Genomic DNA, 27,964 nt, shown 5'->3' with positions numbered 1-27,964 from the left:
TTTTGAGTCCAATTTTGAGTACCAAAAACAGCCCTGTATACTTATAAATCTATAAAGCTTTTCTTTATTTCTAACCAACAATGTTTTACAGATCCAATATTTAAAAAATACAATTTTATAGCTGTAACATTTGAAAATAAAACAAAAAAACCTTTTCTCAGTCAAAAAACTAAAAGAGTTGGGTGGATAAGGGATACCCGTATCTAAATTATTTTGTTGTTTTCCCTGCATTGTAACACATACACAAACACAAACGAACATGGGAAAAAATTCACAAAGCATTGTGTTCCAACATGTTAGTAGCACCATATATCTCAATACATGCTGTAGAAACACTAATGAGTGCCAGAAAGCAAGTTAGGAATGACTTTTGCACAGAGCAACTCGGAATAATCCATATGAACTGTGCCTGTCTGTTACATAACTTCCATTAGTGTTGTTTTGTAATTCTTTCTGAAAAAATGTTAAGAACAAATTGGAGGATAATGCTTAGTGAAGCAGGATATTGGACGAAGTGAAAAGGCTTGACAAATTCATTAATAATGTCTGCTTGATTCAATTTACATCTTTTCCATATAAATGAAACAGTTTGTCAATTTGACATCATTATTTAGATCTGAATATTGTGTTTATACTATTTTTCTTAAAAAAGGGATCACTGAGTTTAGGTTAACAAAAATGAAAAATCCTGCAGTAAACTATTTTTATGGGCAAGAGACAGTGATTTATGGGGAAAAATGGAAACACATACATTAATTAGTTTGATTGTATTAGCAAAGGTCTCCGCTTTCTTTAAAGAATTTCCCTTCTGATTCCAGACACTCCCCAGGTAAAACATAAACACGATGCATCTGGTTCCCTTGTTGTTACAGAGCACAAAAAAAAAAGATTATATAATTTTACTTGCTTCTGCCTGAATAGAGCTGCTTGCAACCTTGAATCCTGAGAACTTCCTTTTTCTTCTTGAAATGAACAGTCAACAGCACTCATTTACGAGGCAGTTCTTTGGCAGTACTTGATTGCTACTGCTGCTTTCCGTGTTTGGAACTGTGAGGTAAATCTACAGGGGTCCTGTGAGCTCCAACAAACTCTGGGGCTGACCATCGCCTTTTCCTGCTTTGTTGACGCTTGTCCGACGTCACTGTGTCCTCAGTGGTCAGTCTCAGGGTAGAAGAAGAAGGGGGCATATTTCCAGACCTGGACGTTCTCTCCACAGCCCCTGTGCTGGTCTGTGGGGCAGTGTCTGTCTGGCGGCTTGGCGGAACGACAAAGTTCTTCCCACTGGTCTGGCCCTGATGGTCTGTGGATGGCACAGGTGAGGGTGTGGGTGCAGGTGTGAGCACGAGGCAGACATCTCCAACCATGAGCTGATGACAGGAAAGTCCATAGAGCTGGAGTGTTCTCTGTGGGCAACAGGAAGACCAGCCTTGATTGCGGACAAAGAATGGGTATTCAACTAAGACTTTCAGCAACTCCTGGAAGAAAAACAAACACGAGATATATTAACTGCTTGCATCTCTTGGTGTTTTGTCATTGTAGGACATATAGGAGGTGTTCTACTTCATCCGTGAATGAAGTGCAACACGCACTTGAGTGGCGCATTGCAACCACTCTGCACCAGTTGACCCCACTACGCAGCTGATCATGTGGATAAACCCACTTCACTAATTGTATTAAGAAAAAAATTCTTCAGTCAAAATCAGCAGGGCCCAACCTTGCTTAGGTTAGAAAGGCATAAAAGGCTTACAAAGGCTACAAAGGTTACAAAGATTTTACAAGTTATCAAAGCTACTGCTGAATACCTCATTCAAATAAAACACAAAATTAGTGAATACAGAATGTTTAATTTAATTTGTTATTTCTTTTATGTTTGAGGAGATCTTATATAGAGGTATTTACAAAGAGTTTAAAAAATGATTTAAATTGATGAGAAGAAAGAATAAGAGGAGTTTAAATGATTTTTCAGGCAGGTGAAAGTTGTACTCAAGGTTCCACTTCTCTGTCCTTTCTGTAAAGACACTTTCTATATTAAAAGCCTCCCTTTTTTCAGCACCACGAAGTGACTATATTGCCATTCCCAGACGATGCGCACATTCACTCTAGAGTTGTGGATGAATAGTTTAGAGATAATCTAAAGACCAGCGGTGAACAAATAGCAACACTGCTGCCCAAATCCAACTGATGTAGGTTCATGAATGGCACATAAGAAAAAAAGTAATCCACTAATTGTAGTGTGTTATATACTGTGTTGTCATGCACAGCTTTGAATGTAATTTACACCGCATAAAGGATTTGTCAGTTGGTTAAGGTATCTCCTACCGATGCATAATAGTCAGATTTCACATCCAGCCAATTGGTTTTTCATGCAGCCTCTCTTGGCTTTGATAACTGGGAGAAGGTGCATCCTTTAGTCTAACCACACAAAGAGTTTGGGCTCTTAGCAATGGGCATTCGTAATTTTCTCCTCCATTCAGCAGAATGGCTTGTGTTTGCACACCGCTTCAGTTTATACTGCAAATCCCGTATGGGACTGAAGTCTGAAGCTTCCATTTTTGCTATGCGCTTTGAGTGGTTAATGTGTTTGAAAGCTCTTTTGTGACCAAGCTTCTTGGTTCTCAACAGAAGGCGCAAGGATTGGGGCTCAAATACCCTGTGGTGCTGTAGCATCCATTTGTCACGATTCTAGCAAGGACAACCAATACTGGAGAATAAAAACACAAAACAGTTCCAAAACACTTTTCCCTTTGCTCATAGAGGGCATGGAAATCATTTTGGCACTTACAGTATGTCCCTGTCCAAAGAGTGCAATTGTTGTTTTGTCGTCACAACACATGGTCCCAATCCATTTGGACCAGTCATAACCTCAGATTTTTTTCAGTCTCAGAATTTTGGAAATTCTCTTACTACATAACTACAGGTTTTGACTGGATATGCAGTGGCAATAAAAGGGACTTTCAGAAGCTTTAATAAAGTTCCAGAGGCTTCGTGAAACTGCAAAAAAGAACTTGTTTTCAACATATTTAACAGACATGAATAAATGTGATCACTGTGTACCTGACATACATTTTGTTCCGATAGATATACTGTTGATCTGTAATATTGTAATACTGTAATATTGTAATATTACATAATAAAATGTAAAATTATACATTTTCATTTATCAATGTTCTAGATCTGATCTAGATGTAGACAAGCTAGAAATTGCTAAATTAACTCTGGAGACCTGGGTTCAGTTCCAGACAAGGGATTCCAGCAACACAAAGTTTATACATTATCTCCTATTTGTGTGGGTTTTAGGTGGGTGCTCTGGGTTCCTTCCACAGTTCAAAAACATACATATTTGGCTTCTGGGAACCAGGCTCTGGTGTGAGTGTTTGTATCTGTATGTACCCTGTGATGGACTGGTGTCCCATCCAGGGTGTATCCTGCCTTGCACCTGTTGCTTTCTGGGATAGGCTCTGGCTCCCCCACAATGCTGAATTGGATAAAGCAGTTTGAAAACGGGTGAATGAAGAACAATATGATGTTTGAGTTTTGGATAACTCCGTGCATATAGTTGAGCACATCAAAACAAAAATATCCTTTGTGCTCAACAGCGATTTCAAACAACCATTAGTATTGGGACCCATTCACTTTAAATCAATTGTAATTTAAAAGTTAGTATTTGCACATCCCTTTGATGCAATAACTGCATGAAAACTTGGCTTCTTTAGTTCACCAAACTCTGTGTGAGATGCTTTGATGCATTTTTTCTATTTCTTAGGGGGTTCTGATTTTGTTTACTTCTTCAAAATGTAAAATGCATGCTCAATTGGATTTAAATCTCGAGATTCACTTGACCAATTGAATATTTTCCCATTTCTCCTGCTGAATTCCTTAGTTGAATTGATATCCGTTTTAGGTCATTGTCATACTGCATGGTAAAGTGCCTCCCAATAACTATGGAAGCATTTTCTTCTACAGAAGCAGTATGTTTCTGTGACCTTCAATTTTCTTTCTGATGCCACCATCTTTGGGTAAATCATCAATAAAGATGAGCAAGGCTGCTATGCACGCTCAAGACATGCTTCATAGATAAGTTGATAATTCTGAAATTTCATCAATTTCTTTCTCATTACTTTGGTATGAGACTTCATCTGTCCATAAAACTATGCTTAAACCTCTCGGTAAAACTTTAGAAGTAAAACTTTTCTTTTTACTTCTGAGCAAATTTGAAACTGTTTTTTTCTCGGTGTTGATCGGAGTTGATCGGAGTTCATGTTCTGTAATGCAGTAAATTTATGGTCTCAATCTTCTGAAAATGGGATTTTGATACTGTCACTGCCTGTTGTATTAGGGGTTTCCTTGACATCTCTGATAATTTGCCTGCCATCAACTGAAATGTTTTTCTTGGCTGATTAGTATTTACACAAGTGGATTCCCCCCCCTGCCTTTATTCCAAATGGTTAATTTTGGAATGTCCAGTACCCAGTACCCATTACAGAGTAAGATTTTTCATTTAGCATCAAAATGCTTTCTTTTCTGGAAGTTGTTTGGTTTTCTACTACAGACTCCAAAGTGAGTCCAAAGAAAAACAAGAGAATAGGCTGTCCACAGCTACTATATTAGTGCCTAATTACCCAACAACAGACACCTGACCAACAAGAGACACCTGTCATCTATTAGTTCCCAAACATTTATTCTTCCTAAACAAAAAGAGGTTCTTGATAATATCCATATGTTTTAAAAGGTAAAACCTAACTGACTTTATTAAAATAAAATACTGTCAGTCATCAGTCATGTTTTCTTTCATTAGAAATTATTTTTATTAGGGAATTAAAAGGCAAATTCCCAGTTTAGGCTTTGCCAGTACCAGTAGAATATAACACTAGTGCTTCTCTATAAAGTTTTCAGACACAGCATACATAACGTCTTATATTTTTAAGAAAATACCGTGAAGCAACATATACAAGCATATATTTAACAAGTAACATGTTTTTGTGAAAAGTTATACTTAACTCAATTCTGTTCTTGTATGTTTGAGATACTTGTTTGCATAGAAGGATATTCAACCTGTCTAAAAGTCAAGTGGGGAACATTTGTAAGCTGTTTTGGTGATGCACAATAAAATTCACTTGTCTAAAGTAGTCAGGTCTACTAACTCTAAAGCTCTTATATTCACAGCAATAACAAAATGAAAAATAGTGGATATTTTTTTATTTATTAAACCCAAGAACATCTTAATCTCAGAAAGTATTAACAGTTACATTATGGTAACAAGATGCATTCTGTAAATAAGGATTTTAAACAGAAGATGGTTCTGTAGGTGTTTCTAGTAATGCTAATCTGCTAATTAAATTGAGTTTATCGTAATGTTATTTTAACTAATAACACTGTAACACTGTCTCAAAATTTAAAATGGAAACATCCTGACCCTTCAATATTAAATATTTATATATAGTTTTATATATAGTGTTTTCTCTTATGGTAATAAGTTTTACTAGAACTTTGTTATGATGAGTGCACTGCAATGTGAATATAAGAGAATGAGATATCAAATATTCACTAGTCTGCTCGTTGAATCACTTTAGCTCTATTAAAGTGGAAACCCCCTGGTTTTAATTCCCTTCTCTGGGATTTATATGAATGCAAGATTTTGGCAAAAATTAATCTCAGTAGTGTTGAGGGCCATATTGAGAAAATATTGGCTGTTCAACTGTGTTTTACAACTGTTTATTCTGAGTTTGTGTGTCCTTTATTTTTCTAACCAGTGCTATATTATATAGTCCTTTATTTCATTACTAACAAGTGTTATAAATTTAACGTTGAAATGTTTCATAGATACTAATAGAGAGATTTCTCTTCTGTTTTACTGTAGTATGACAGCTCACAGGTCTCCCTCAAAGCCTACCTGTACTTTCTGATCTCCTAGCAGCACTTGAAGGTGAGCACAGCCCTGGCTGGGGCTGGGGGAGATGTGCTGGATGGTGCAGAAGCTCAGGTGAAACTCGGGGCTCACAGCTGCAGAGCGCAGGAAATCGTCCGTTTGTAGGTCCTCCACGTTCTTCAGCTCGCCAGTGCTCAGCTGAATGAGGGACCCCTTCGTGAAGTGCGTCAGGACCAGGGGTGAAAGTGGAGCAGGAGAGGAAGTGGGAGAGGGCTTGGAGGTGGCTGTGGCAGAAGACTGTGAACGAGACCCTGCCGGCGAGGAACAAGAGTAGTCAATAGGCGCTCCAGAAGAGTGATCCAAACTGTGGCTGAGCGATCTTCCCCTTCTCATCATTTCCACATTCCTGTCTAGGGGAGAGAGTCCTGAGATCACCATTTTCTGTGCTGCTTCTGTCTCCAGTCCGAAAGCCATTACCTGCCCAGGGTGACTGTAAATTGGATAAGCTATCGGTGCCTGCAGAGCAGCAGGATACAGAGACGGAACGGCATAATAAATTTGAGCTCTGCCCATGGAGTTCATGGAGCTGGAGGCATTCCGTTCTTCGTGATTGACTCTCCTTTTTTCTGTAGCTGCACCTGAAAGTGTATTAACTGTGATGCAAGAGTCCTTGTCCTGCTGCGGGGAATGTGCTTTAGGGACTTCCAGTGGCTGACTGTCTTTAGCTGACACCACAGCCAGGCATTTCTGATCTCCCAGGTGTCTTCTCTTTCCATTGGTATAGCCACCGTGAGAGACCGTGAACTCCGTCTTGCTGTGGTAGTCAGACTCTTGGCTCTGCATTGACCTGCGGATGTGCTCATGCCTGCTGTCCCTCCCATCGAGGCCATTGACCTCCTTTGCTGCAAAGTACTTCCTGTTGTCGTGAATGCGATCTCTTGGATAAGCAGATTGCTGGGAGAAGTGGGGTCCAGGTGACAGGACAGAGGGACCTAACGTCTGCTTGCCCAGATTCAAGCATCCCCAATTATCCTTTGTACTTGCAACAAAGCTAGAATGGTATGAACTAGGTCCTCTGGTTTGGTGGAGCATCACTTGACCTGGTTTGTGTTTCCATCTCAAGTGATTGAGGTTGGAGTCGGCTGGGTCCACAGACCTTGCACACTGCTCCCTCCAAGTTGGTGAGCTTGAGCTAAGCTTGTCTCCAACCTGGCTAGAGCTATAGCGGTCTTGCTGTTGGGAGAAAAAGGAGATAGGCCACTGCAACGTCCAATCAGGCGGTATAAACTTAGGTGGTGGCGGTGGAGGTGGTGGCAGCAGATCTTTACTGTAATGTGAGGCCAGCAGAGGTCCTTTGGCCGGTTCTTTGCTGTCTGTTAGTTTCCCCCCAGTTCGGTTTCTGTAGGGTGGAGGCTGCTTGAAGTCATCCTTCGGGTGCTGCTCAGACGAGCTCTGTCTCGAGGCTTGGAATTCCCTTTTCTTCGGCGGAAGGCATTCTTTGCCACGATCTGGAGCTGAAGTCATTTGGGCGTCTTTGCAGAAGCCTGTGCTCCCCTTCTGGTCAGGCTGCTTAGGTCACATGGGCCTCTTCGGAGAAGCAAGGGTTCAAAGAAACGCTCGTTCTGTAGGACAGCATCACTGATTGGCCAAGGGTCACTCTGCACTGATTGGCTACTCACCTGTACAGAAATAATAAGAAAACCAAATTACTAATAAAGAACCGGTTTCCGGGTTTGAGAGAGTACAAATACTCAGTGAGAAGTTTTTGTTCTTAAGGTTAAAGTATTCTCTAAATACACAAATAGAAAGGTTCAAAGCCACTTTGCTTAATAGCTGTAGTACTAATAGGAAAACCGACCAGTTTAAACTCTTCATCATACTTCACGTGAAAAAACAAGGCAACAAAGAACTACACCTGCTGGAAAAAGATTAAATGTAGTCCGACTACAGGAATCGTTCTGTAATACAAATAAAGGTACTTTGCAAACAGCCTGCAGTCAAGGTACTGTGGATAGAAAGACTATATAATAAGAAATAACCTTTTTGAGACCAAACAGCATTTTGAGTTGGTAAATATACCTGTAAGATATATTTGTAAGATGACCCACTTCTGAACGGCAGGCTTCTTGATGAAAAGATGATATCTTGTTCAACACATTCAATTGCCCTTGATTTTATATGGACTAAAGTAGGGGGGTGCTGATGTAAGTGTTACGGAGAGGAACATGGAACGTCTTTTCTTTCCTTCAAGAATATCGAGTTTAGTCACACTGAATTCTGGAAACTTTTAAACTTTTACGGGCAAGAAATGGCTAATATGGAAACAAAGTATATACAGGGAGGCCGGAGACAATTTTTTCACAAAAATCCAAAATATTCCCTGATTGAAACTGACTTGACTTTAGGACTATAATTAAACCACAATATGTACAGTTTTGAGAATGGCCGGATCATTTTTATTAACTCTGGCTTGCGTTTCTCTCTCTTCTTGATTGTTTATATTTCCTTAGTGCTTTGCAAGGCAAGCAATGCATCAAATATATCAAGCAGCTTTTGTACTAGATACCTTTATAAGGTAGAAGTGAACAGTTCTTGGTAGAAGTGAACAGCTTGCTTGATTCTAGAGCAAGCTGTAAAGTTTTCTGGGATGGAAAACCCACTGTTAAGAAACCCATTTCAATAATAACACATGATGTATCTCCGAAACCAGATTGAAGTCTGTAATTATTAAAACTAATGCCACCATTATTTATAAAATAGTTAAAGCAGAACTTCAGGTTAACAGATCCATTGTCTGTACTGTCAGAACAGCAGTAGGTGTTCATTGTACACTTGTCTGGACTCATGAAGGTCTCCCTTGATGCCTAATTAACCCAGGGTTCCCAGCTTGAAATCTTGTATTCTTTGGGTTCATGCCATTGTTAATCATGCCTGGAAAGCTGGTAATGGTGGCATGAGGAGCATTCTAGTTTGCCTGACCCCAGGTGGACATTAGCCCATGGCAGAAAACTATTGCATGATTGGGCAATTCAGCTACTTATTTCTTTTTTTAGATACAAGGAGATCAGGAAAAAATACAGTGTACTTTTCATCCTGTATGAAAAGCCTTTTTTATTTTAAACCAACTTTAGTATGCTTCATTATTTATAAGAAGCATGGAGACAGTGACAACAAAATACACACAGTACTAATACAAAACACCTAAAGCATTTGCAAAGTATAAAGAAATAATTATAGACACCAGTAATGCTTGATTACTCCAGCTATGTAAAGGAACATTTACGTTCTGATCACTTCAGACTTCGGAATGAGTTCATTTAGCTGAAAGTTGTGTTTTTCTTGAAACAAAACTTCCCAGGATCATATGATAGATTGAAGCTCTGTTATTAGAATTTTTTAAAAAGAAAGAAAATCCCTGTGAAAAGTACCTGACAATGGAACGTTTACCTCGCATTAAGTGAGACACACTTGATGAAGAGATTTTCACATTTTTGTAACGGTAAAACTGTTTTAACTGTTTAGTGGAAATGTATTCAAGGGGGTTTTCCTCTCCAAAAATAATTCAGCTTTTCATACAATGAAATCATGGTTTTTCATAGTGCCAGTACGACTGTTTTCATCACACTAAATACTCATACTTCATTCTGATTGGAAGCTTGGCTTAAAAATTAGCATTAGCACAGAAAGGCAACTGTTACACTGAAAAGATGTAATGGAGGAGCAAGAAGGATTTGAAATGCAAGTATTCTTTTTAACGATGAGCTTAAAAAGGCTTTCTCAATTTAAAATAATCAATAAAAATATTTTTTTAACAATTATACAGATTTATTTAATCCACCCTATATTTGTCCTCTGAATTGTTTTAGCTAGTATTGTACAATAAGTTTCAAAACCAAATTAAATGAGAATGATAAAAGTGAAAGTGGTATATTGTCCCTCCAAACAAGAGGTTACATAAAATAATCATTACAGTTAACACAACTTATTACATTGAAACTTCCACTGTAGTGTACCTACAGCTGATGTGACGATTCCAAAAGGTCTACTAGTTAGTAGTTAAACTACTAGTTACTGTGAGGCACAAAGACACTTTGCAATGCTCCTTACTCAGCGAAATCCATTCAATTATTAATCTTTTTACACATAGAAATCTATCTACACATAGGAATCTATTCGTTTTGCAACAGAAAGACCATTAACGTTGATTGCAACAGAAAGACCATTAACGATGAATAGCATCAATTTAGAATGGCTGTTACAGAGCAGATTCTGGTGTATTACTGTATAATTGTTCCTATATGCTTGCTATTTCTGTAGCTATTATCTGTGAGGAAACCATAAGCAGGGTAGGGATCTTTGCACTCATACAGCAATTATTTCTAGGAACAGAGAGCCTACTTTAATACATGTTCAAACACGAAATCATAAACAGCTCCTACAGACTAATGTAATGGATTTTCAATTTTCTTAAAAATAAAGAGCAGAACGTCTAATCATTTTGTCAGCACAACTCAAAGTATTTTACTAACAAATACTTCTGCACAATCACTAGAAACAACTTAGGATTGCTGTGACACAGATTTTTTAAGAAACACATTTTGCAAAAGACAAAGCAACATTACTGTAATGACTGTGATGGTTGTGTTGTGATCAGAAACACATTTACTGTTAGCTTGCATCATAAATATCCTTCAAAGAATACACAACAAACCAAAAACACCTTTGTTGTTTATTCTTTTTAAAATGATCATATTTCTTAAATGCAGGAAAGTAACTGGTTTCGCACTTGGTATGTCATTGACCTTGACTTCCTAAGACTTACTTCAAATAATGTAGAAACAGTGGTAACTAATTAATTAGCTCTGTGAAGTATGCTGATAAGCATATAATAATTAAAGAGCAAATACTTGCATTCACTTGAATTCACTTACATTCAGTTTCTGCACATGATTATATCAAAGAAAGAAAAGCAAAGCCTGCATTCTTTTTGAGAAAAAGAATGAAACCTCTCTTTGAGCTTTTATGAAAATAATAAACTACATTTAAAGCATTGCGCATTGTACCTAGCAATTTACTGTTTAACTAAAGCAAAAATCTAGAAGTAGAAGCAGCTTCTTAGTTGTAGGTTCTATATAGTACTTACTTTTCCAGTCTCAGTCACCTAACTAAAAATGCCTCTGGTATCATAAGTAGTTAAGAATGTAAGGTAAACAAACTCTTAATTTAAAAAAATATAAATGAGCACCAGTAAATCCAGCCACGATAAAATCTTTATCATACATTTATCTTTATTGGGTTACCAAACAAAAACAGCAAGAGGAACAAATAAATCAATTAAATGATCAGATAACAATTGTGTTCCAAATCTGCTAAAACTAAAAATGTTCTATCTTACAATTGTGTGACACATTGTGTGTGCCCCTCCCTCCAGGTGTTTTTCGTAACACTGCACTCTTGAGAATTACCAATAAAGTTCTTAGGTTCCATTCATAAACATATACATATACATATACATATACATATACATATACATATACATATACATATACATATACACAAATGTAACAGCTTTTCTGAGTTGAGGAGTTCAAGTATTATACAAAGCAAACTGCTCAGGTTATTTTACATGGAATTTACAAGATTCCAGGGCTCATAGCAATATCTTCAATTGTTAATGACTGACCTTTGCTCAAGATCTCGGTCTAGTCCTTTGAAGTCTTCACATTTTATTCCACATGGTCAGAGTTGAATCACACACACATGCATGATGTCCACTTAAAAGACAAGCCCCCTTATTGCGACTTGTGCATGCATGCAAATTCATGTAAAATTAAATCTACTGTCTATAAAACGTTGACCAACAATGTAAAGTAACCCCTAGCTATGAGTGAAAGTTTGTGTCTGTACTCTACCTACAGATCTGACTCGAGCTTGCACACATGTCCTAGGAAGTGAGTAATTGCAAGTAATTTACCATGCCATCAGGACCACGTCAGCTCCACATCGCCACAATACCAGGCCGGTTGCTAACACCCACTCGCCATTACTCACTTAGAAAGGGCAGCACGGCCAAGGGGAGGCACAGATATATATATATAAATTAAAAGTACTTTTAAAAAAAAGGCTGCAGGCTTCCACATGTCATGGAGACAATGAAGTTATGAGCCATATGAACACAGAGTGCTGCTGAAACCAGACTCAGCCCACACCATCCCCCAGCCTCTACCTGCTGACTCAAACCCAAACTTCACAGCACTCATGAGACTCGCCATGTCATTCTGGGGTAGTGTGTTTTCAGTCGGCCTTATCTCGATGGCCTTTTTAGCACGTTATATTAATAAACGATGCACTTTAGAAAAACATTAAACACAAGCAATCACAAAAAATGATTTTTTTTTTCAGATTACAGGATATGAGCTTCTGTAAAAAGTCTTAACGCTGTGATGTATGAGACAAGACAGAGACAGGCTTGCTGAGCTTGAACAAGTTAACCTTTTTGAAATTTCTGCATGTTTCTTTTCTCAGTATAAAGCCCACCGCTGTCTCACCCACTTGCTTTTTTTGTGTTGTTTACTGCTTGGTCTGATTATGCTTTTTATCTTCAGCGAAATCTCCCTCCTTCAAATATTCACACCCAGTTCTGTAGAGGTCCATTGCTGTCCAGAGTCTCTAGACTCATGTCTCCAGAACACAGACATTCTTTTTACATGGTATATGTCTTAGGTTTATTATACAGACAGAAAGAAAAACATCACACATAGAAATAATACTAAGTAATATTTTGGGGGTGGGGCCGTTATACCAGTGGGTTTGCTGGGAGGATTCAAAAATGGCTAATTTTATAACTACCGGTAGATCTGAGAGTCAACAGCAGAGCGTGTTGTGTGTGTGAAATTAGTGTGCTTCTGTAAATCAATATAATGCTAATTTGAATCCTTAAATGAATGTGATTCCGAACACAGCTGTGTAATGCATAAGTGATATAATATGAAGCATGTAAAATATCTACTGGCACGATGCATATCCACATCTTGCCTTGCATTGAGAGCACGCTGTGGAAACTGCACTACGGTTTTGTGGTTGTAAGTTAGACAAATTGTTCATTAGAGTCAAGGCCAGATGAACCTTGAGAGTCGTGTTAGTGCATTTAGCTTTTCTTCTAGTAAGACACATCCAGCAAACCTGAGTTTTAAACATACTTTGTGCTATATCAATATTGAAAAATAGTTGCATGTAAACTGCCTTTTTAGCACTGTTCAGTGTTTTGGGTTGAAGTCAGTTCAGTTTTACAAGCAGACATTATAGGTTTTTTTCCATTTATGCACTATTTCAGGATAAGATTTAATTTTGTATTTAAAAAAAATCGTTGGTAGATGCAATAGCTTTACCAGTGACAAATTATTGTGAGTTTTTATCCAACATAGGGACTAAAATGTTGTGTTGACATTTTTTTATTCTTCTTTTCTTTTAGTAATGAAATATTACTGATGTTTTTCACTTTTTTGTTGCAATGAGACTTAAAGTGTGACTTTAGTTAGGATCCAAAGGTAAAGAAATGACAGCAGAAAAAAGTTATGACATTTCTTAAAGTTTTAAAAATCTTGTCGTTACACTCAAATTGGGAAGGATCATAACATAATTGAGAACTTTTTTAAAAGCAAACACATAAAGTGAACAAAGAAGAGAATAGTAACATACCAACTCTAAACCACACTGAGAAAAGACAAGTGACAGTGAAGACAGTGGTGGCCTAAACCAGCTGACAAAATCGAAAAATAATACTAAGCCAACCAAACATAACAGCATTTTATGTACAGTATATTTATATAAGTTCAGATCAACCATCCATCAAATGATGTATAAAGGAAACACTGTTTCTGAATTATTAATAAAAAGCACAGACAATGAATCTAGTTCTTTGGTAACATAGACTGAAGTAGTCACAACTTATAATTATTGAAGGGTATGCCAAATAAAGGGTTAAACAATAAAAATGCATTATGGAAAGGAATGAAAAACAATCAAGTATATAAAACAGCACCATTAAAAGATGAAGCAGCCAGTTATCTTTACTGTTATCTTCGCTTTCAAGCTTTATGAGTGCTGACTATTAGGAATATGAAAACACTTGAATGCATAAGTATTTTTTCAAGCAGACATATGCATGTGCAGAATGGTGCACCAAAGTCGTCTATCACAGCTCAATTAATTAGGGAGAAAAGAAACGTGAGTGTGAAGCTCAGATAAATGTTTAGATTGATCTTCAATGGAAGAGCTCCAGAAATCTATCATCAAAAAGGAATGAAGAAATGATTCTGTCTTGATATGCTGAATTATATTTCCGCTTGCAATTCTTTTTAGTCATTTATTTTCTTAAGTATTCCCAGCACCAGTAATAAAGCAAAGACACAGCAGAATTTATCGTCATATATATATATATTTCAGTTATTTGGTTTTGTCTGGAAATCAAAATAATAAATAAATACAGTAATTTGAATATATTACAGAGTAATGACAATTCCACATGCATATTTGTCTTATTTTACTATTTTTTGCCATTTAAAAATATCTCATTCTTGATCTATTGAAAAATAATCTTCAATTTCCAGATATCTCCTCTGTCCATCCCTGGACTTTATTGTTGCTGAATTGGTTTATTGACTAAATGCCTGTAGTTATCAACATCTCACAACCTCAGAAATCTATATGCATGTGCAGTGGATGTTTTCTGTGAGCATGAAGAGTCTGAGAAGCACCCTCACCCTGAAATTTATCTAAAAAAGTGAAAAACAGGAAATAATTTAAAATTAAAATTCAGGGGAGTCATCTTTCACAGTTGCTTATGTAAAATAATGAATACCTGATATTGTCTTCACACAATTGTGAAAAGAAAATGTGTTTTTTCTTCTCATTTTGAAACAGTCTGAATGTTCTGGTTGTGATAGTAATACAGTTCTTACAGAATGGGACAAAGTTGAGTGCTTTACATATGTTTAAATAATCTGAAGATAATGCCTTTTTTGTCATGTTTATTACTGCACTTTACTATAACCCAGTCCTTCATATATGCGTAATTACCATATTGAATAGTGCACAGAAACATGTTGCAGACGAGACTATGGAATTAATAACAGATCTCCATTTCAATTAATATATATATATATCTGAAAAACAAAACTAAAACAACATTTAAGTTTATGTGATCGCCATGTTGAATTTTATTTATTATTTATTTTATTTTTTCCACCCAGAAAGTACTATAAAAACAATTTTTTTAAGGATTCTTGTTTACAGACAACATAAAAGTTCATTGTCCATTTCAACTTATTTTTTTTAAAGCTGTGATGCTACTCTGTTGAGTACTGTACATATACTAATAGCAGACTTTCAGTTACTTTGAAGAGAAGCACTTATTCCAAATATTTAACATGTTTAAATCTTAATAAATTTCAATAGTACTACTACTAATCCTTGTTGGAAAGCAGTTGCATTCCAACTATTTATTCTATAAACAGCACAGATATTTCATATAGAATAAATAAAACAGGGAAAAGGTCAATGTTCTGGTGCAATTTAGACACTTGTGGTCTAATTTAAATATAATGGTGGCTTTTTATATTTTCAAAAGTTTAGCCATTTGAATAAGTTGCTGTTTAATTTATTTAATGCCTAGACAGTATGCCAAACATTATCCTACAAGTCAGTACTTTAATTAGGCTTTGAAGCCATTTATAGGCAATTCATAAAATAAGAAAATAGAAAATAATTCAATGAAAACAATGTCATTAAAATTAAATATGATGATAGTGTAAGGATTAAACGTTGATATCTTGGTAAAAAAACAGTCCTTTGATATCAGATCACTGTTTTTTTAAAATTTTAATTGTTATATGGTTATATTACAGAAATAAAAAAAGCTGTCCTTAAAATTAAGACTAAAATTATTTCAAAATAATGAAAACAGCAAATTTACATTTATATAAGAAATTAATTAAAAGAAATTTGAGAAGAAATAACAAATATGTAATACCGAACACAATGTATATACAGAAATTATTTTAATGTTCAAAATGTACCACAAAAATACTTTCATAAGTACAAAAACAACAATTAAATGATACAGTAATTAAATTCAACAGGAAATCGTAGACAGTATTTATATGAAAAGGAGGATGGTTCATTTATTTAGGATGACAGAATTGGATGTAGAAAAATGCTCATGTTCTATAAAATACATTGAAAACATTCAGTCATGCTCTCCTGTTGATGACTTTACTTCTCCAGAAGACTCAGCTCTCTGAGCTGTTCTTAACGTTTCTAAGTGTCAAGAACCAAGAACTCAGGTTCTATTAGAATTAGATTAAACTAATATGTACCTTCAAACTGTTGGTATCACAATGATCACCAAAAAACAAAAAAGAAACGGCATCAAGGATTTACAGAAATGAAATCAGAACTGCTTGTACTGTACTTAATAATCATGTGCAAAAAAAGGCAGTGTACTACTGAAGATCTGTCTGTATGTTCTGAAGCTGCAGGACAAATACACAGGACCTCAGTCCTTGAAACTTTCAACAGAGTAACACCACCATTTGTGGCTCAGTAGATAATTGCCTGTGTAGGCTCAGCTTTCATTTTGCAGATCAAGGCAAAATGTGTTTGGTTTTAAGTTTATGATACTGATATTCAATTATTTGAAATATGAATAATAGTTATAATAGTGCATATACAATGTACGTTCTTCATAGGGATACATATTCTGTGTATACCTTATAAAGAAAATTACTCAGACATATGTATTTAAAAAAAGGCTATTTAAGAGTGTTTAAATCTCCATATTTAACAATTAAACTTCAAGAAAAACAACTATTAATTAGAAGCTATAAAATTTAAGAATATCCTCAGTTAGGTCTTTACCATCTTAGATCTAACTAAGGGTTTGCACCGCCTCCTTGAAAATACTGAAGCATCTTAAAAATTCCGAGACGTCTGTGCGTCCTGCAGGCACTGAGGCATAATTGTTCAGTGCTCCCTTGTCCTCTTCACTCCCTGCCCTCACGGCAGCTGTCATGTTGCAGTGAGAGGCTGTGCTTTAGCCATTCACCACTGCAATCTTTTCACAGGTTGAACAAGTGTTTTACAGCACTGCCCCAGGTTGAAGGCGCCCAGTGTTGACTCTGCTGTGCAGGAGCGGATGGTTGCTCACAAATCCTTTCCATATCTTTTTGTAAAGGTGAGGTGTTTATCAGGCTGTTGTAATTAACACTGCAAGTAATAGAATAAAAGCATCACGAACTACTTTTATCTAAAACTGGATAAATTGCATTACAGACTCATAAGGAATTATGTTAAGTGTTATAATGATGGAACTGGTGAAGGAGCTACAGTATATGAATGGACTATGATCTTGCATACAGTACATTGAGGAGTATCTGTGTGCCCTTATAAACCTAAAGAATAACACAAAAACAGTTTCATTTTTATTAATTTATGCCTATGTAGTTTGTCACCCATTAACCTTATTTAGGCTTTGTTTGGAATTGCTAGTGATAACTCAAAACCTGCATACGTGCTTTTCACACAGCTCAGAAAGGATCACGGTAATTTTAGGAAACTGGAAGAGACCAAGCGAAGGGCAAAAATCTGCAAGTGATGTTTGCTTAGATGCGCAGGTGCAGGATTCCTCTGTTACATTCTGACCGGTAAAGGTTATGCAAGTGTTCACATGTAGCTTTTGGATAACTGAGTGGAAGTGGTTATCGCTAATCTATGACCCATCTCCTGCAAGTGGCTGTTGGTGCTTGTCTGTGTGGGTCAATTGACACTCTGTCTGTCAGCATCTCACTTGGCTGGGCGTCCATTTGTCTGGATATCCTTTTGAATGAGGGTTGCAATTTTTGGATTTGTTTTCTTTGTATTAACTGTGGTTGGGCTTAAGACCCATTGCAGAAAGTTGCACACAGCATTCATTTTAAAACTAAACTGGAAATGGAAAACATTTGTGATTTGTCATCCAATTCATCTTGTAGTGTCATATGTAAATAATTATTAAGCAATTAAATTATTTTATGTATTATTATTGATATTGCTGTAGCATACAATGTTCAAATTGTATATTAGGAACCTGGTTTTGGTAACTATTAAAATTGGGTCTGGAATGTTTCAGTAACCTGGTATGGTATAACTCATGGCTACAGGCAGGGTGACTTGATTCTCCTGAGAAATGGCATCTATGTACTTGTGTATTTCCATATTTCAAGTGTTTGAACCTGGAAAAACAATTCATTTAACCAGAGAGAAAGAGAGAAACAGTATGAATTAGGTAAGACCTTTGTAATGATACAAAACCTTCTACAAATCGCCGCTGACTTTGCTTCAAAAGTACTTAATATAAGGCACTGGTCAGAACAAAGAGCAAAATTCAAGATACAGTTGCACTGATTAAAGTACAACTGAGCAGGAAATACAAGTTAATTATTTATTGCCCATCCTACCACCAAAATCCCAAAATCTGGTTAATTGCAGCTGCTAAAAATGTATTGTAAACCTCTAGAAAAGAGAAATATGTAGCTTCTGTATGGTGGAAATAAAGAACAATTAACATAACAGGGGCTTGGGCATGTTGCTGAGCCGATTTACTGTACTAACACTAGGCCATTGGTGCCCTCTTTAGGGCATTCAAAAGACAATGAGTATTTTCCATACTTAGACAGCTATATGAATCCAAATAATTCAAAATTAATATGTCCATTTTGGTAACAATAAGAATTCACAACTTAAGAAGAGTACTCTTAGCCAAATCGAATTTACAAACTCAAAAGAGATATGAAAAGCTTTTGCAACTTAAATTATTGAACGCTTCTTTCCTGAGGTACGCAGAAAGAGTTTCATGAAAAAAGCTTCACTCAGTATAAATTGGAAGAATTTTATCTGAATGACAAACTATAATCAGAGTTTGAATAAATACGTTAATTTCAAATGCAGTTAATTTATATTATTACAACTAATAGTATCTAGAGCTATAAACCAGGTGACACAGGTGGAAACTACAGGAGTACAAATGCTTGTGAATATCTGGAAGAAGCTACACAGCCATTTTGTGATATTCTGGCTTCTTTCAAGAAACAGCTACATGAGATCCCTGAATCAAATTGCTCGGCAGAATAACCTCCCGTTGTTTGTAAATGTTCTCATGATGACTAAATCGTGATATAATAAATGACCTTCCTGCTGGTACTAAACACGCAGGTTTATTTATGGCATCTATGTTGATCACTACATTTTTCATTTAACTAAAGAAGATGGGGGTGGCATGGCGGTGTGGAACTGTTTCACAGCCCATGGGCCCTGGGATTTGTGTGGATTTTGTGTTTGTGTGTTTTTTTTTCTCCACATGTGTAATCGAATAAGTAATTTAAAAAAAGGATGAAAATGAAAGGCGATCACATTCCTATTTTCTTTTTCTTTTAAATGCTGTGAAACACCTCCATCTTGTGATATCACTTTCCGTCCCATGCAGACTGAACACACAATGGTAATGTGGTTTTAAATGGGATTCTGGGGTTTTCATGAAATACAAGTAATAACCCTATATGGATTGCTTCCTTTGAGCCCACCAGCTGTAATGATAAAAACACTATTTAAAAACAATGCCAGATAATCCCCTAAACTCCTTAAGGTTGGTAGAGGCTAAAACAGGCTTAGTACAGTTACCAGAGATCGGAGAAAATCCCATACACTGTGTAATGCAAAAAGAAAAGCCTAATGTTAGCCATTAAGGTATAAATAGGGGTAGCGTTCTTGTGTAAGAAGGATTTTAAACCAAGTCAGTTAAAAATATTACACCAGTAATTACACATAAGTAAATTTCTCTGTGCCACAAACACCACTTCCTCAGTCATTCATACTACAGTGACTTCAATTTTTTGTGTTTTAATATTGCAGAACTACCATATACCATATTACTATCTCAATTAGAGATATATTTGGGTAAATGTGAATCTTTTACGTAGTTTTATTATGCCCTCATCTGTGAGTCAGAGAACTGTGCTCCACTTTTCATTTCCTCTGATTCTCCTCCCCCATCTGCTTTTTTACATTTGAGAATCTCCCCTCCATTAACGTGTCTGTGTTTCTGTATCTACGATGGCAAATGGTTAAATACACACGGCTAATCAATATCTGGTTTATGTTTCAGATTGTTTTCCTTTACGGACAAATGTGAACAGAAAATGATTTTATGTGCTGCACACCAGGTTCTACATTAAAAACAAAAATAGAGATTTGTTTCATGGCGATTTGGATATTAGCTTTTTTTTCAGCTGGATAGTAAGAGAAGTGAAAAAAAACAGGATTTTTGTTCAAAATGTCCACAATACATCATTCAAACTTCGTGTACCTGTATATAATTTTAGCATTTGTCACACTTTGTTTTCGTACAGTGCAGTTTACCTCCTTTGACTCCTTAGTTCTATTCTTTAAATTGTTTTGTAGTTTACATTAAATATTGGAGTGTCTTTGACATCACTTCATATGCTAAAGAATTTGTAAAGTTTAGCAAGGGTTCAAAATGGTTTAGCAGTATATACCGTGGCATTAGTCAAAGTGTGAAATTAATATTAATTTGTAAGTGTGAAATTTATTGATATTATTCATTATTTTGTGTTGAATTAGACATCAAGTAAAAAGATCAGTCAGATGAAGACAAGGCAAAGAAATTGAATTGAAGCTATTGATGACTGATAAAAAAACAATACATAATAACACTTCGGATACGCTTCATTTCTTAGTAATTATTTAGGGGGAACAGCAGCTGGCTATATCTATATTTAGGAATGCGATGAGATGAGCAATTTATTTCTGAGTAAAAATAACATTGTGTAATAATAGTACCTTCCTGTTCATTTATTTAGTTAATACTACTGCTACTGCTGACAACAGTAACAATAGTTAATAAAATGAAGAGATATTGAGTCATGTTATTTAGTAATCATGCCACTGAATTGACTGTTTTTCAATGTGTCAAGAAGTGCAAAAAAGACTCTATTCTATTTACAATAGTGTATATTTTAACCTACAGCTCTAGTTCACAAAGTGTTTAATTATGTATTTTGAGGGTGGCATTTTGGCTCAGTGGTTAGTATTACAGTCTTGCACTGCTTGGGCCCTGGGTGTTTTAATTAGGACCTGAGGTGCTATTTGTATGTCCTCCACGTTGTCATGTAGGTTTCCTCCGGTAATTCTGGTTTCCTCCCACAGTCCAAACATGTATTGGTATGTCGATTAGCTACTGGGAAAGTTGGCCCAAGTGTGTGTGTCTGTGCTTGTGTCTGTATGCCCTGCAATGGACTGGCATCTCATACAGAGTGTACCCCGCCCTGTGCCTATTGCTTGCCAGGATAGGCCCTGGCTCCCTCTTGATCCTGAATTGAAAGGAGCAGTTAGAAAATGGATGGATGCATGGATTAAGCATTTTGTGTTATTATGGAAGAGTCATTTCTATAATTACAAAAAAGAAAAAAATGTTTGCATAGATTTAGATCAAGGGAGGTTTGCCTTTCCATGCTTTTCTGTCTCTGGCAAAGTGTCTTCTCAACAACAAATTTCAACAATAAATACAATGATCCATCTTGGACATCACTCAGTTGATGTTTTCTGTTAAACCATTTTGATTTTTTCTAGGCTTGAATGCATTTTTCTTGCAATAATACCAAATATTGTGTTGTAAATAATTTGAGATTTTCTCTAGGTTCAGTCATCAATTCAGCTGACACTGAAGCACCCTAATGGTGTGGTAGTCTCTGCAATATGCATGGGGAAGGTAAAAAGTGTTTAATACTGTAGATAGTGTTGACTTAATGCAACTTAACATGGTTTATTATTTTTTAACCAGGCTTTTGAGAAGGCCTTAGGGATGCAATAATTGTCATTGTCAATTAACATGTAACTGATTTCATATATATGCGAGTTTCAAAATAGCATGGTTTAATTAGGTTTCAAATGCTGATGTTCGGAGAATCATTGTCAAAAAGGTTCTATGTATTAGAACCTTCAAACAGCATTATTTTTGTATTCATTGTTTTCATAGAATAGTCGCAACAAATTGATATGGCTGCAGCAGTCCAGGAACTGATGATGCTGATGTTAACCCAATGCAAAGTCAGTGCAGTCCTCCTCTCTGTCAGACAATATCCACAAATGAATGTAAAGCAGATGTGGACTGGCATCAGCAGATCAGTCTGTACACAGCTACTTGCTACTGCCTGTGGTTAATCCAGCTATTATAATCCTTCTCGTTAAAAGGCTGAGATCAAGATGAGAAGAAGTCAAAAAGTGGTAGCAACCGTGGATTTCAAGCCTCGTTAATGACAGTGAGAAGAGAAAGAACAGTGACTACACAGCTCCAGAAATTTTCAACATACTGGCATGGCCAAAGCTTATGCAAATATGTGCTAGTCTGTCCCAAGCAGTGTGCATGGCAAAAGGGGTTATAAAAACTATTCATCTGCAAATGTACCCGTAAGTGAACTTGTAATGGACTGGATCCCTGTCGAGGGTGTATCCTGCCTTGTGCCCAGTACTTCCTGCGATCCGCTCCAAGCCACCATGACTCTGAACTGGAAGAGCAGTTATTAAACGTGATGTGATGATGATGAATTGAATACGCTCTATGGGGAAATTTGAAGGATATCAACTGATGCTCTAGATTTTTAGAATTTGTTAAAATACTGTGCCAAATCACACTATTGCATATACAACAACATCATTACCAGCTTGCAGTCTGATTTTATTGGACCTCAGAGACTTAGCAAGGTTAGGCCTTCTCAGTGATGGGACGGAAGACCTTAAAGGAAAACAGGGTTGTTGCTGTAAATGATTAAGGGATGCTGGTGGACCAGTAGGTGATGCTAATCCCTTTGGACCAGAGATGTCCAAATCAATACACCAGTGTGGTAATGGGGCACAAAGGGGTACTCTGGGAAGTTCAGTCCTTCCAAGGAGATGTTCAAATGAGGTCCTGATTACATGGCCATTAAAGATCCTATTTCTCACTTATTAATTCTATGGGTGGGGGAATTTCTAACTGCACCACCTGCTCTGCTTTGTAATGGGGCTGTTGGCTGAAAATGGCTGCAGCATGTCACACAGATAGGTGCTGCACTTCGCTGGTGGGTGGAGTGGGTCTCTTCTTCTGTGTGAAAGGCTCTGGGGTCATTTGGGATGAATATGCTTTTGTTATTACAATCCAGGTAAGTTTCCTATCAAGCCTGTCCTGAGCACAAATTGGGCTTAAAACGGTTTTAGTGAAATTACATTATACTTTTACAGCAGGTTGTGCAGCACAAAAATTCAACTATATTAGGTTTGTTAAAAGTAACAACCAACAGGCACAAAGAGCTATGTATATCAAAGTGTAATACACACTGCTAAACTGTATTTACTTGTCATTGCCAACTCTATTTTATTAATTACGAATTTACCTTACTGTTTACATTTAGCTGTTATAGCGCCATTAGTTGTAAGGATGAAAAGAATTATAAAAATGCATTATACTTATTTAAAGTAAAAAAGAAAATTAAGGTGCACAGATAATAAAATAATCAGAATAATCATGTAATCAGGTACACAGAATAATCATTGTTGCAGTATGGCATACCAGGGAACAAATGCATTGTTTGTAAAAAAAAAAGGTTGTCAATATAATAATGTGAGTCATGACATTATAAGTGGTATTAGCAATATTAATTTTTAATTTAATCAGTTTTTAATTAATCCTTTGTTGGGAAACTCATAAAGTCATCGTAAATAAGCTGTATTTTTAGCATTTTACCCTTTTTTGGCAGAGAGGCCAACAAGAGAGGGAGAGAGAATAACTATATTATAATAAATACATAATAAAAAGGTAAAATACTAAAAACACATTTAAGTAATATTAAATACGAAGAGCAACACTCAAGAATTAAGTGTTTTGAAAACATGTCTGTGCAATACTTCAGTCACTGCAAATGTGGTGAAGACCAGCCCCCTGGATGTAGGACGAGGAGCCTGAGACCCTCCTACAGAGAGAGGAGTGGCCCGAGGGGTAGCTGCACAGGTCAAGATGTATATGTATGTTATTGATAGTTGAGGAAATGACACCGGGAATTATCACAGTTTAGAACAGCAAAGGCCAGTTGAACTGATGCTGTTATCCCTCCTAAACATTTGTTATTAACTCCATAGTTATTTAGTATTTCATGTTTGGGAGTATTTGAAAGCAGTGTGCTTTTAATTATTATATGATTTAATTATTATTTATTGTAGTAAACTCATAACTACTGAGAAATCAGACAAAACTAGCTTCCTCATATTTGAATTCTTAACAATATGGAAATTGGCAATGGAACGTTTTGACAAATGTACAGTGCTTCAAAGCCCTGAACAATAGCACAAGACCAGGCCTTGAGTAGGATAATGGAAAAAATGTTGTTAAGAGCAACATTCCTGGGGAATGGAAAATGCAAATATGTCGCCAACACCAACCTCAGACAGAAGGTCTTTTTTCCAAACCTTAAAATAAAATCAATTGGAAATCCAATCCGGCTGTGAATCAAGAGTAAGAAGTACGTAGCCTGAGCAAACAGTAACCATCGACAGGAGCAGAGAGGTACTGAAAAGGCTCTGTGTAATCTGTGGCATAGAGCAGTGTGACAGGAGCTACAGGAGGTCACTCTACATTTCTAAGCTCTAAATCAGGGGCTATCACATCAAAGCTGTGAGACCATGTGTGATTGTGCTGCCTGCTATGGCTCAGTGATCTTTAAGGCCTATACTGTTTGCTTCTCTCACTTTAACTTCACATAGTAATTAAAATGCCAGCAAAGTTATTCACCAATTAACACTCCATACACCAGGACAAGTATGCTAAATTGTATTAATCGTTACTGGTTTATTTCCTCTTACCTTTGGTTATATGTACAGTATGTCTCTATGTGGGCTAATGAACCTTGCTGTGGAGCAAAATCCCTTTGAAACTCACCTGTTAAATATGGTGGAAATTTAATTTTTAAATTGAAATGTCTTTTCATCCAACCAATGACATTCACTTCACTTTCTCCTTAGGGGGTCAGAGTCAGCCAAACTCTAACAGCTCATTAAAAGGCACAAGACAGGGCCACACCCAAGACAGGACGCCAGTCAATCGGAGGACACAGATTCATTCACACACACACATCAGGGAGTGTAATTTTGGAGACTAACTGAATGGAATATTTCCTAATGTAACTGAGAATTTATGTAATACTATTGAAAAAAGAGTTGCCTAAGGCCTTTTTCAAGGGCAAGCACCCATGATGAACTGCACAATGGATATGCTTTTCCTTTTATACATTTCTAATGTTTTTAAAATACTGTTCATTTCAGTTATACAAAAGACTATCATTCACACTTTGTTGCTCACTATGCAAGTGCTTCAGCTGAGCTTTTTGACAGATTTATTTTCTTGTTCTCTGTGCAGGTCTTTTCTTTTGCAAGCCTGGTAGCATTATTAGGGGGAATTTATAGAGACGAACCAAATCCGGATACAATCTTTCCGGCACTGAACTGCAGTCTAAAGGCACTATGTAATATTTAGCTGAACGAGATATCAGCCTTTCCATATTGTATTGCAATTTATGACAGAAGCGTATCTGAAACACAAGCTAAACAAACTCTGCTCTGCGCATGAAAGTCACATCATGGGGATCATTCTCTTCTGCTTCTAAAAGCAGAACACTAAGTTAAAATCATAGCAACGTTCACTAAAGCACAGTGGCACCACAGAGATAGAAAAGGTTAAAATGATAGAGAACAGAGACATATGATAAATTTACAGCTACAGCAGCACTAAATGCATTATGTAGTCTTGAAAATTGCATAAAACAACACAACATAAAATGAAAAATAACCATGTATGATTAACTGAGAAGTCATCATCTGTATGGGTGTCTTCCATATCCTTCCCATAGTGGTGCTTAATTTAGTTGATTAAGCAATAATCAGAGAAATGTAAGACTGGTGCTTTACAATGTTCTGGAACAATTAAGCACTTCAAAAGGAAATCCATCTGTCTGTACTCTGAAGTGATTTAACAGTCCCTGTTGAACTCCTGCATCTAGCAGCAGGATTTACGTGAACCAGCAACACCCACTGACTCATTTACACACAGTACATTATGCATGAGTGTGTTCCTGTAAAAATAGATTTCTTAAAGTCACAGCACCCTCATGTTAACACACATTTTAATGTACAGAATCTGAGTTTAAAAGGGCTGACGTGGCTTCCATGCAGAAAGGCCTTTCACAAATTTGAAATTTGATTTCACAAAATCACATGATGTCTTTCATCTATGTGTTTCCTTCTCCACTATCGTAGTTTATACTTTTTTTGCTTGATCACAGGCTTGGTTTATGCTTTCCCACACAAAAACTACTGAATGCTCTCTTGAAAAAGGTAATAAAATATTAAGTGTTGTGAAGACTTTGTCTTAACCCTCTTACAAATCTAATTTGCCACTTGTAAATCTGCAAAAGTTATGTGGCGATTGGTGGGACAGAACTGCACCAAAGACAGAAATAAAAGCAATAAAAAGCAGATATGTTACGAATTATCATACAAAGTGCAGTAAACTGTATTATTGTATATGTTTTAGTAGAGTATGCAAGGCATTTTATTCTAACAAATAGTAAAGGGCAACATTAAGGAACACAGTGCATCTTCATGCAGTGTTTTCCTGTTTGCTGGTTGATATGACTAAGATATCCAGGATTCTATGGTATCACAAGTATTATGTACCACTTCACTCACACCTTATTACAGTGCAGAGATGACTTCACAGTGAAGGATCAGATTGTACCTTGAATGAAAACACCAAAACAAGGAAATCAACCTGAACAAGTAGAACGGAAACCACTAACTAAATGACTAGATCAGACTAGTTTTTAAATATGATGTGAAAAGTGGGTTATTGATAAATTCAGCTTTGCAAATAGTAATATTGCTTTTGAAGGCCTAGACTGAATGGTATATTTATTCTATTTAACTATAAATAAGACATGCATATTTAAAATACAAGTATTTAGGATAGATTGAGTCATGAGCAGATTATTCTTGTATGCTGGTTTTAATTCTTTCTTTAATTTAATTCTAAACTACGACAAATCATACATTTTATAGGCACACCTTGAAATACATTTCAGACGTGAGTTTTGTAGTGTAACTTATTTAAATTATGTAAACTATTTAAAAATCTCTGCTGTACACTCACTCCCATACTCAAGAGTATCGGAAATCCACTAATAAAAAAAAATCCTTAAGCAGCTTTCCACACTTGACTCTTGTATCATAGCAGGAATAGAAGTGTGAACGAGATTAAGTAAAGGAAACACAATTCCACATGTTCACTTTGAAGAGATAAACAGATTTGCCTAAAAGTGAGCTTTATCTGTTTTGTTGTGTTGAGGGTCAGAGCTTGACAGAGATCAATACAGAGAAAGAGTGCATTTAGTGGGCTAAAACAGTCCCAATTAAAAGTGGGCAAAGGGAAGCAGTGGACATTCAAACTGACCAATCAGTTTGGGGAGCTTCAGCTCCAACCTGTTGTTTGGAGAGGAGTAGTTACTAGTAAGTCAGGCTGGAAGCAGTAATTATTTGCCCTCCTATGTTTTGACCACTATTCTGATACTGGAATGTACTAGTAATCAGAATCCCGCACTTGCTTCAACCTGTACTTGCGAATACTGTATACACCTTTTATCTGCTCAGGTCATGCAAATGCAGCGTGAATAATATAATAATTTTTGTTTTTTTCCAAACTCACCCATAAGAGAACTTTCTGTTTCTATTCAAAGAGCCTGAACACAGACACACAAGTTCATGTTAAAATAAAGGAGTATAGAAACACCAGCCACTTACTCTTTCTGTTGCGCCCTGTTTTCTTGTGGTAAGGAAGGACGTTCGTCTTCATTTGAATGGGCAAGAGCAGTGCAAATAGGCACATCCAGCTTTGATACAGTTAGCCTCCCTCTCTCTCTCTCTCTAGCTTGCTCACCCTCTGTGACTGAGCTCTCTCTCTCTGGGTGT

General features: G+C 36.5%; 1 protein-coding gene across 2 annotated transcripts; it reads right to left on the bottom strand.

The window, feature by feature from the left end:
• Positions 1–38: 38 nt before the first annotated feature.
• On the bottom strand, positions 39–27,937 carry LOC102691565 (ataxin-1). Of its 2 annotated transcripts, none has more exons than XM_006639556.3 (3): positions 27,797–27,937; positions 5,891–7,545; positions 39–1,475 (listed from the first exon to the last, which is right to left on the bottom strand). In XM_006639556.3, exons 2-3 carry the CDS (start codon positions 7,388–7,390, stop codon positions 1,023–1,025), a joined length of 1,953 nt encoding a protein of 650 aa, XP_006639619.2. In that variant the 5' UTR covers positions 7,391–7,545; positions 27,797–27,937; the 3' UTR covers positions 39–1,022. The 2 variants fall into 2 exon arrangements, with proteins under 2 accessions (XP_006639619.2, XP_015220403.2); XM_015364917.2 differs by lacking the exon at positions 27,797–27,937 and adding an exon at positions 11,550–11,780.
• Positions 27,938–27,964: the final 27 nt, after the last annotated feature.

This window comes from Lepisosteus oculatus, chromosome 16, assembly GCF_040954835.1.
Source record: "Lepisosteus oculatus isolate fLepOcu1 chromosome 16, fLepOcu1.hap2, whole genome shotgun sequence".
NCBI classification, from domain to species: domain Eukaryota; kingdom Metazoa; phylum Chordata; class Actinopteri; order Semionotiformes; family Lepisosteidae; genus Lepisosteus; species Lepisosteus oculatus.
The sequence above is the reverse complement of the archived record's forward strand: the minus strand, read 5'-3'. Positions and strand labels throughout refer to the sequence as shown.

What these genes read in the sequence shown, in the direction of transcription:
- LOC102691565 (XM_006639556.3), bottom strand. Translation starts at nt 7,390, where the DNA reads ATGACTTCAGCTCCAGATCGTGGCAAAGAATGCCTTCCGCCGAAGAAA. An exon ending in TAGGAGATCAGAAAGTACAG is followed by an intron (nt 1,476 to 5,890) that starts GTAGGCTTTGAG and finishes TTTTTCTTCCAG; the next exon opens with GAGTTGCTGAAAGTCTTAGT.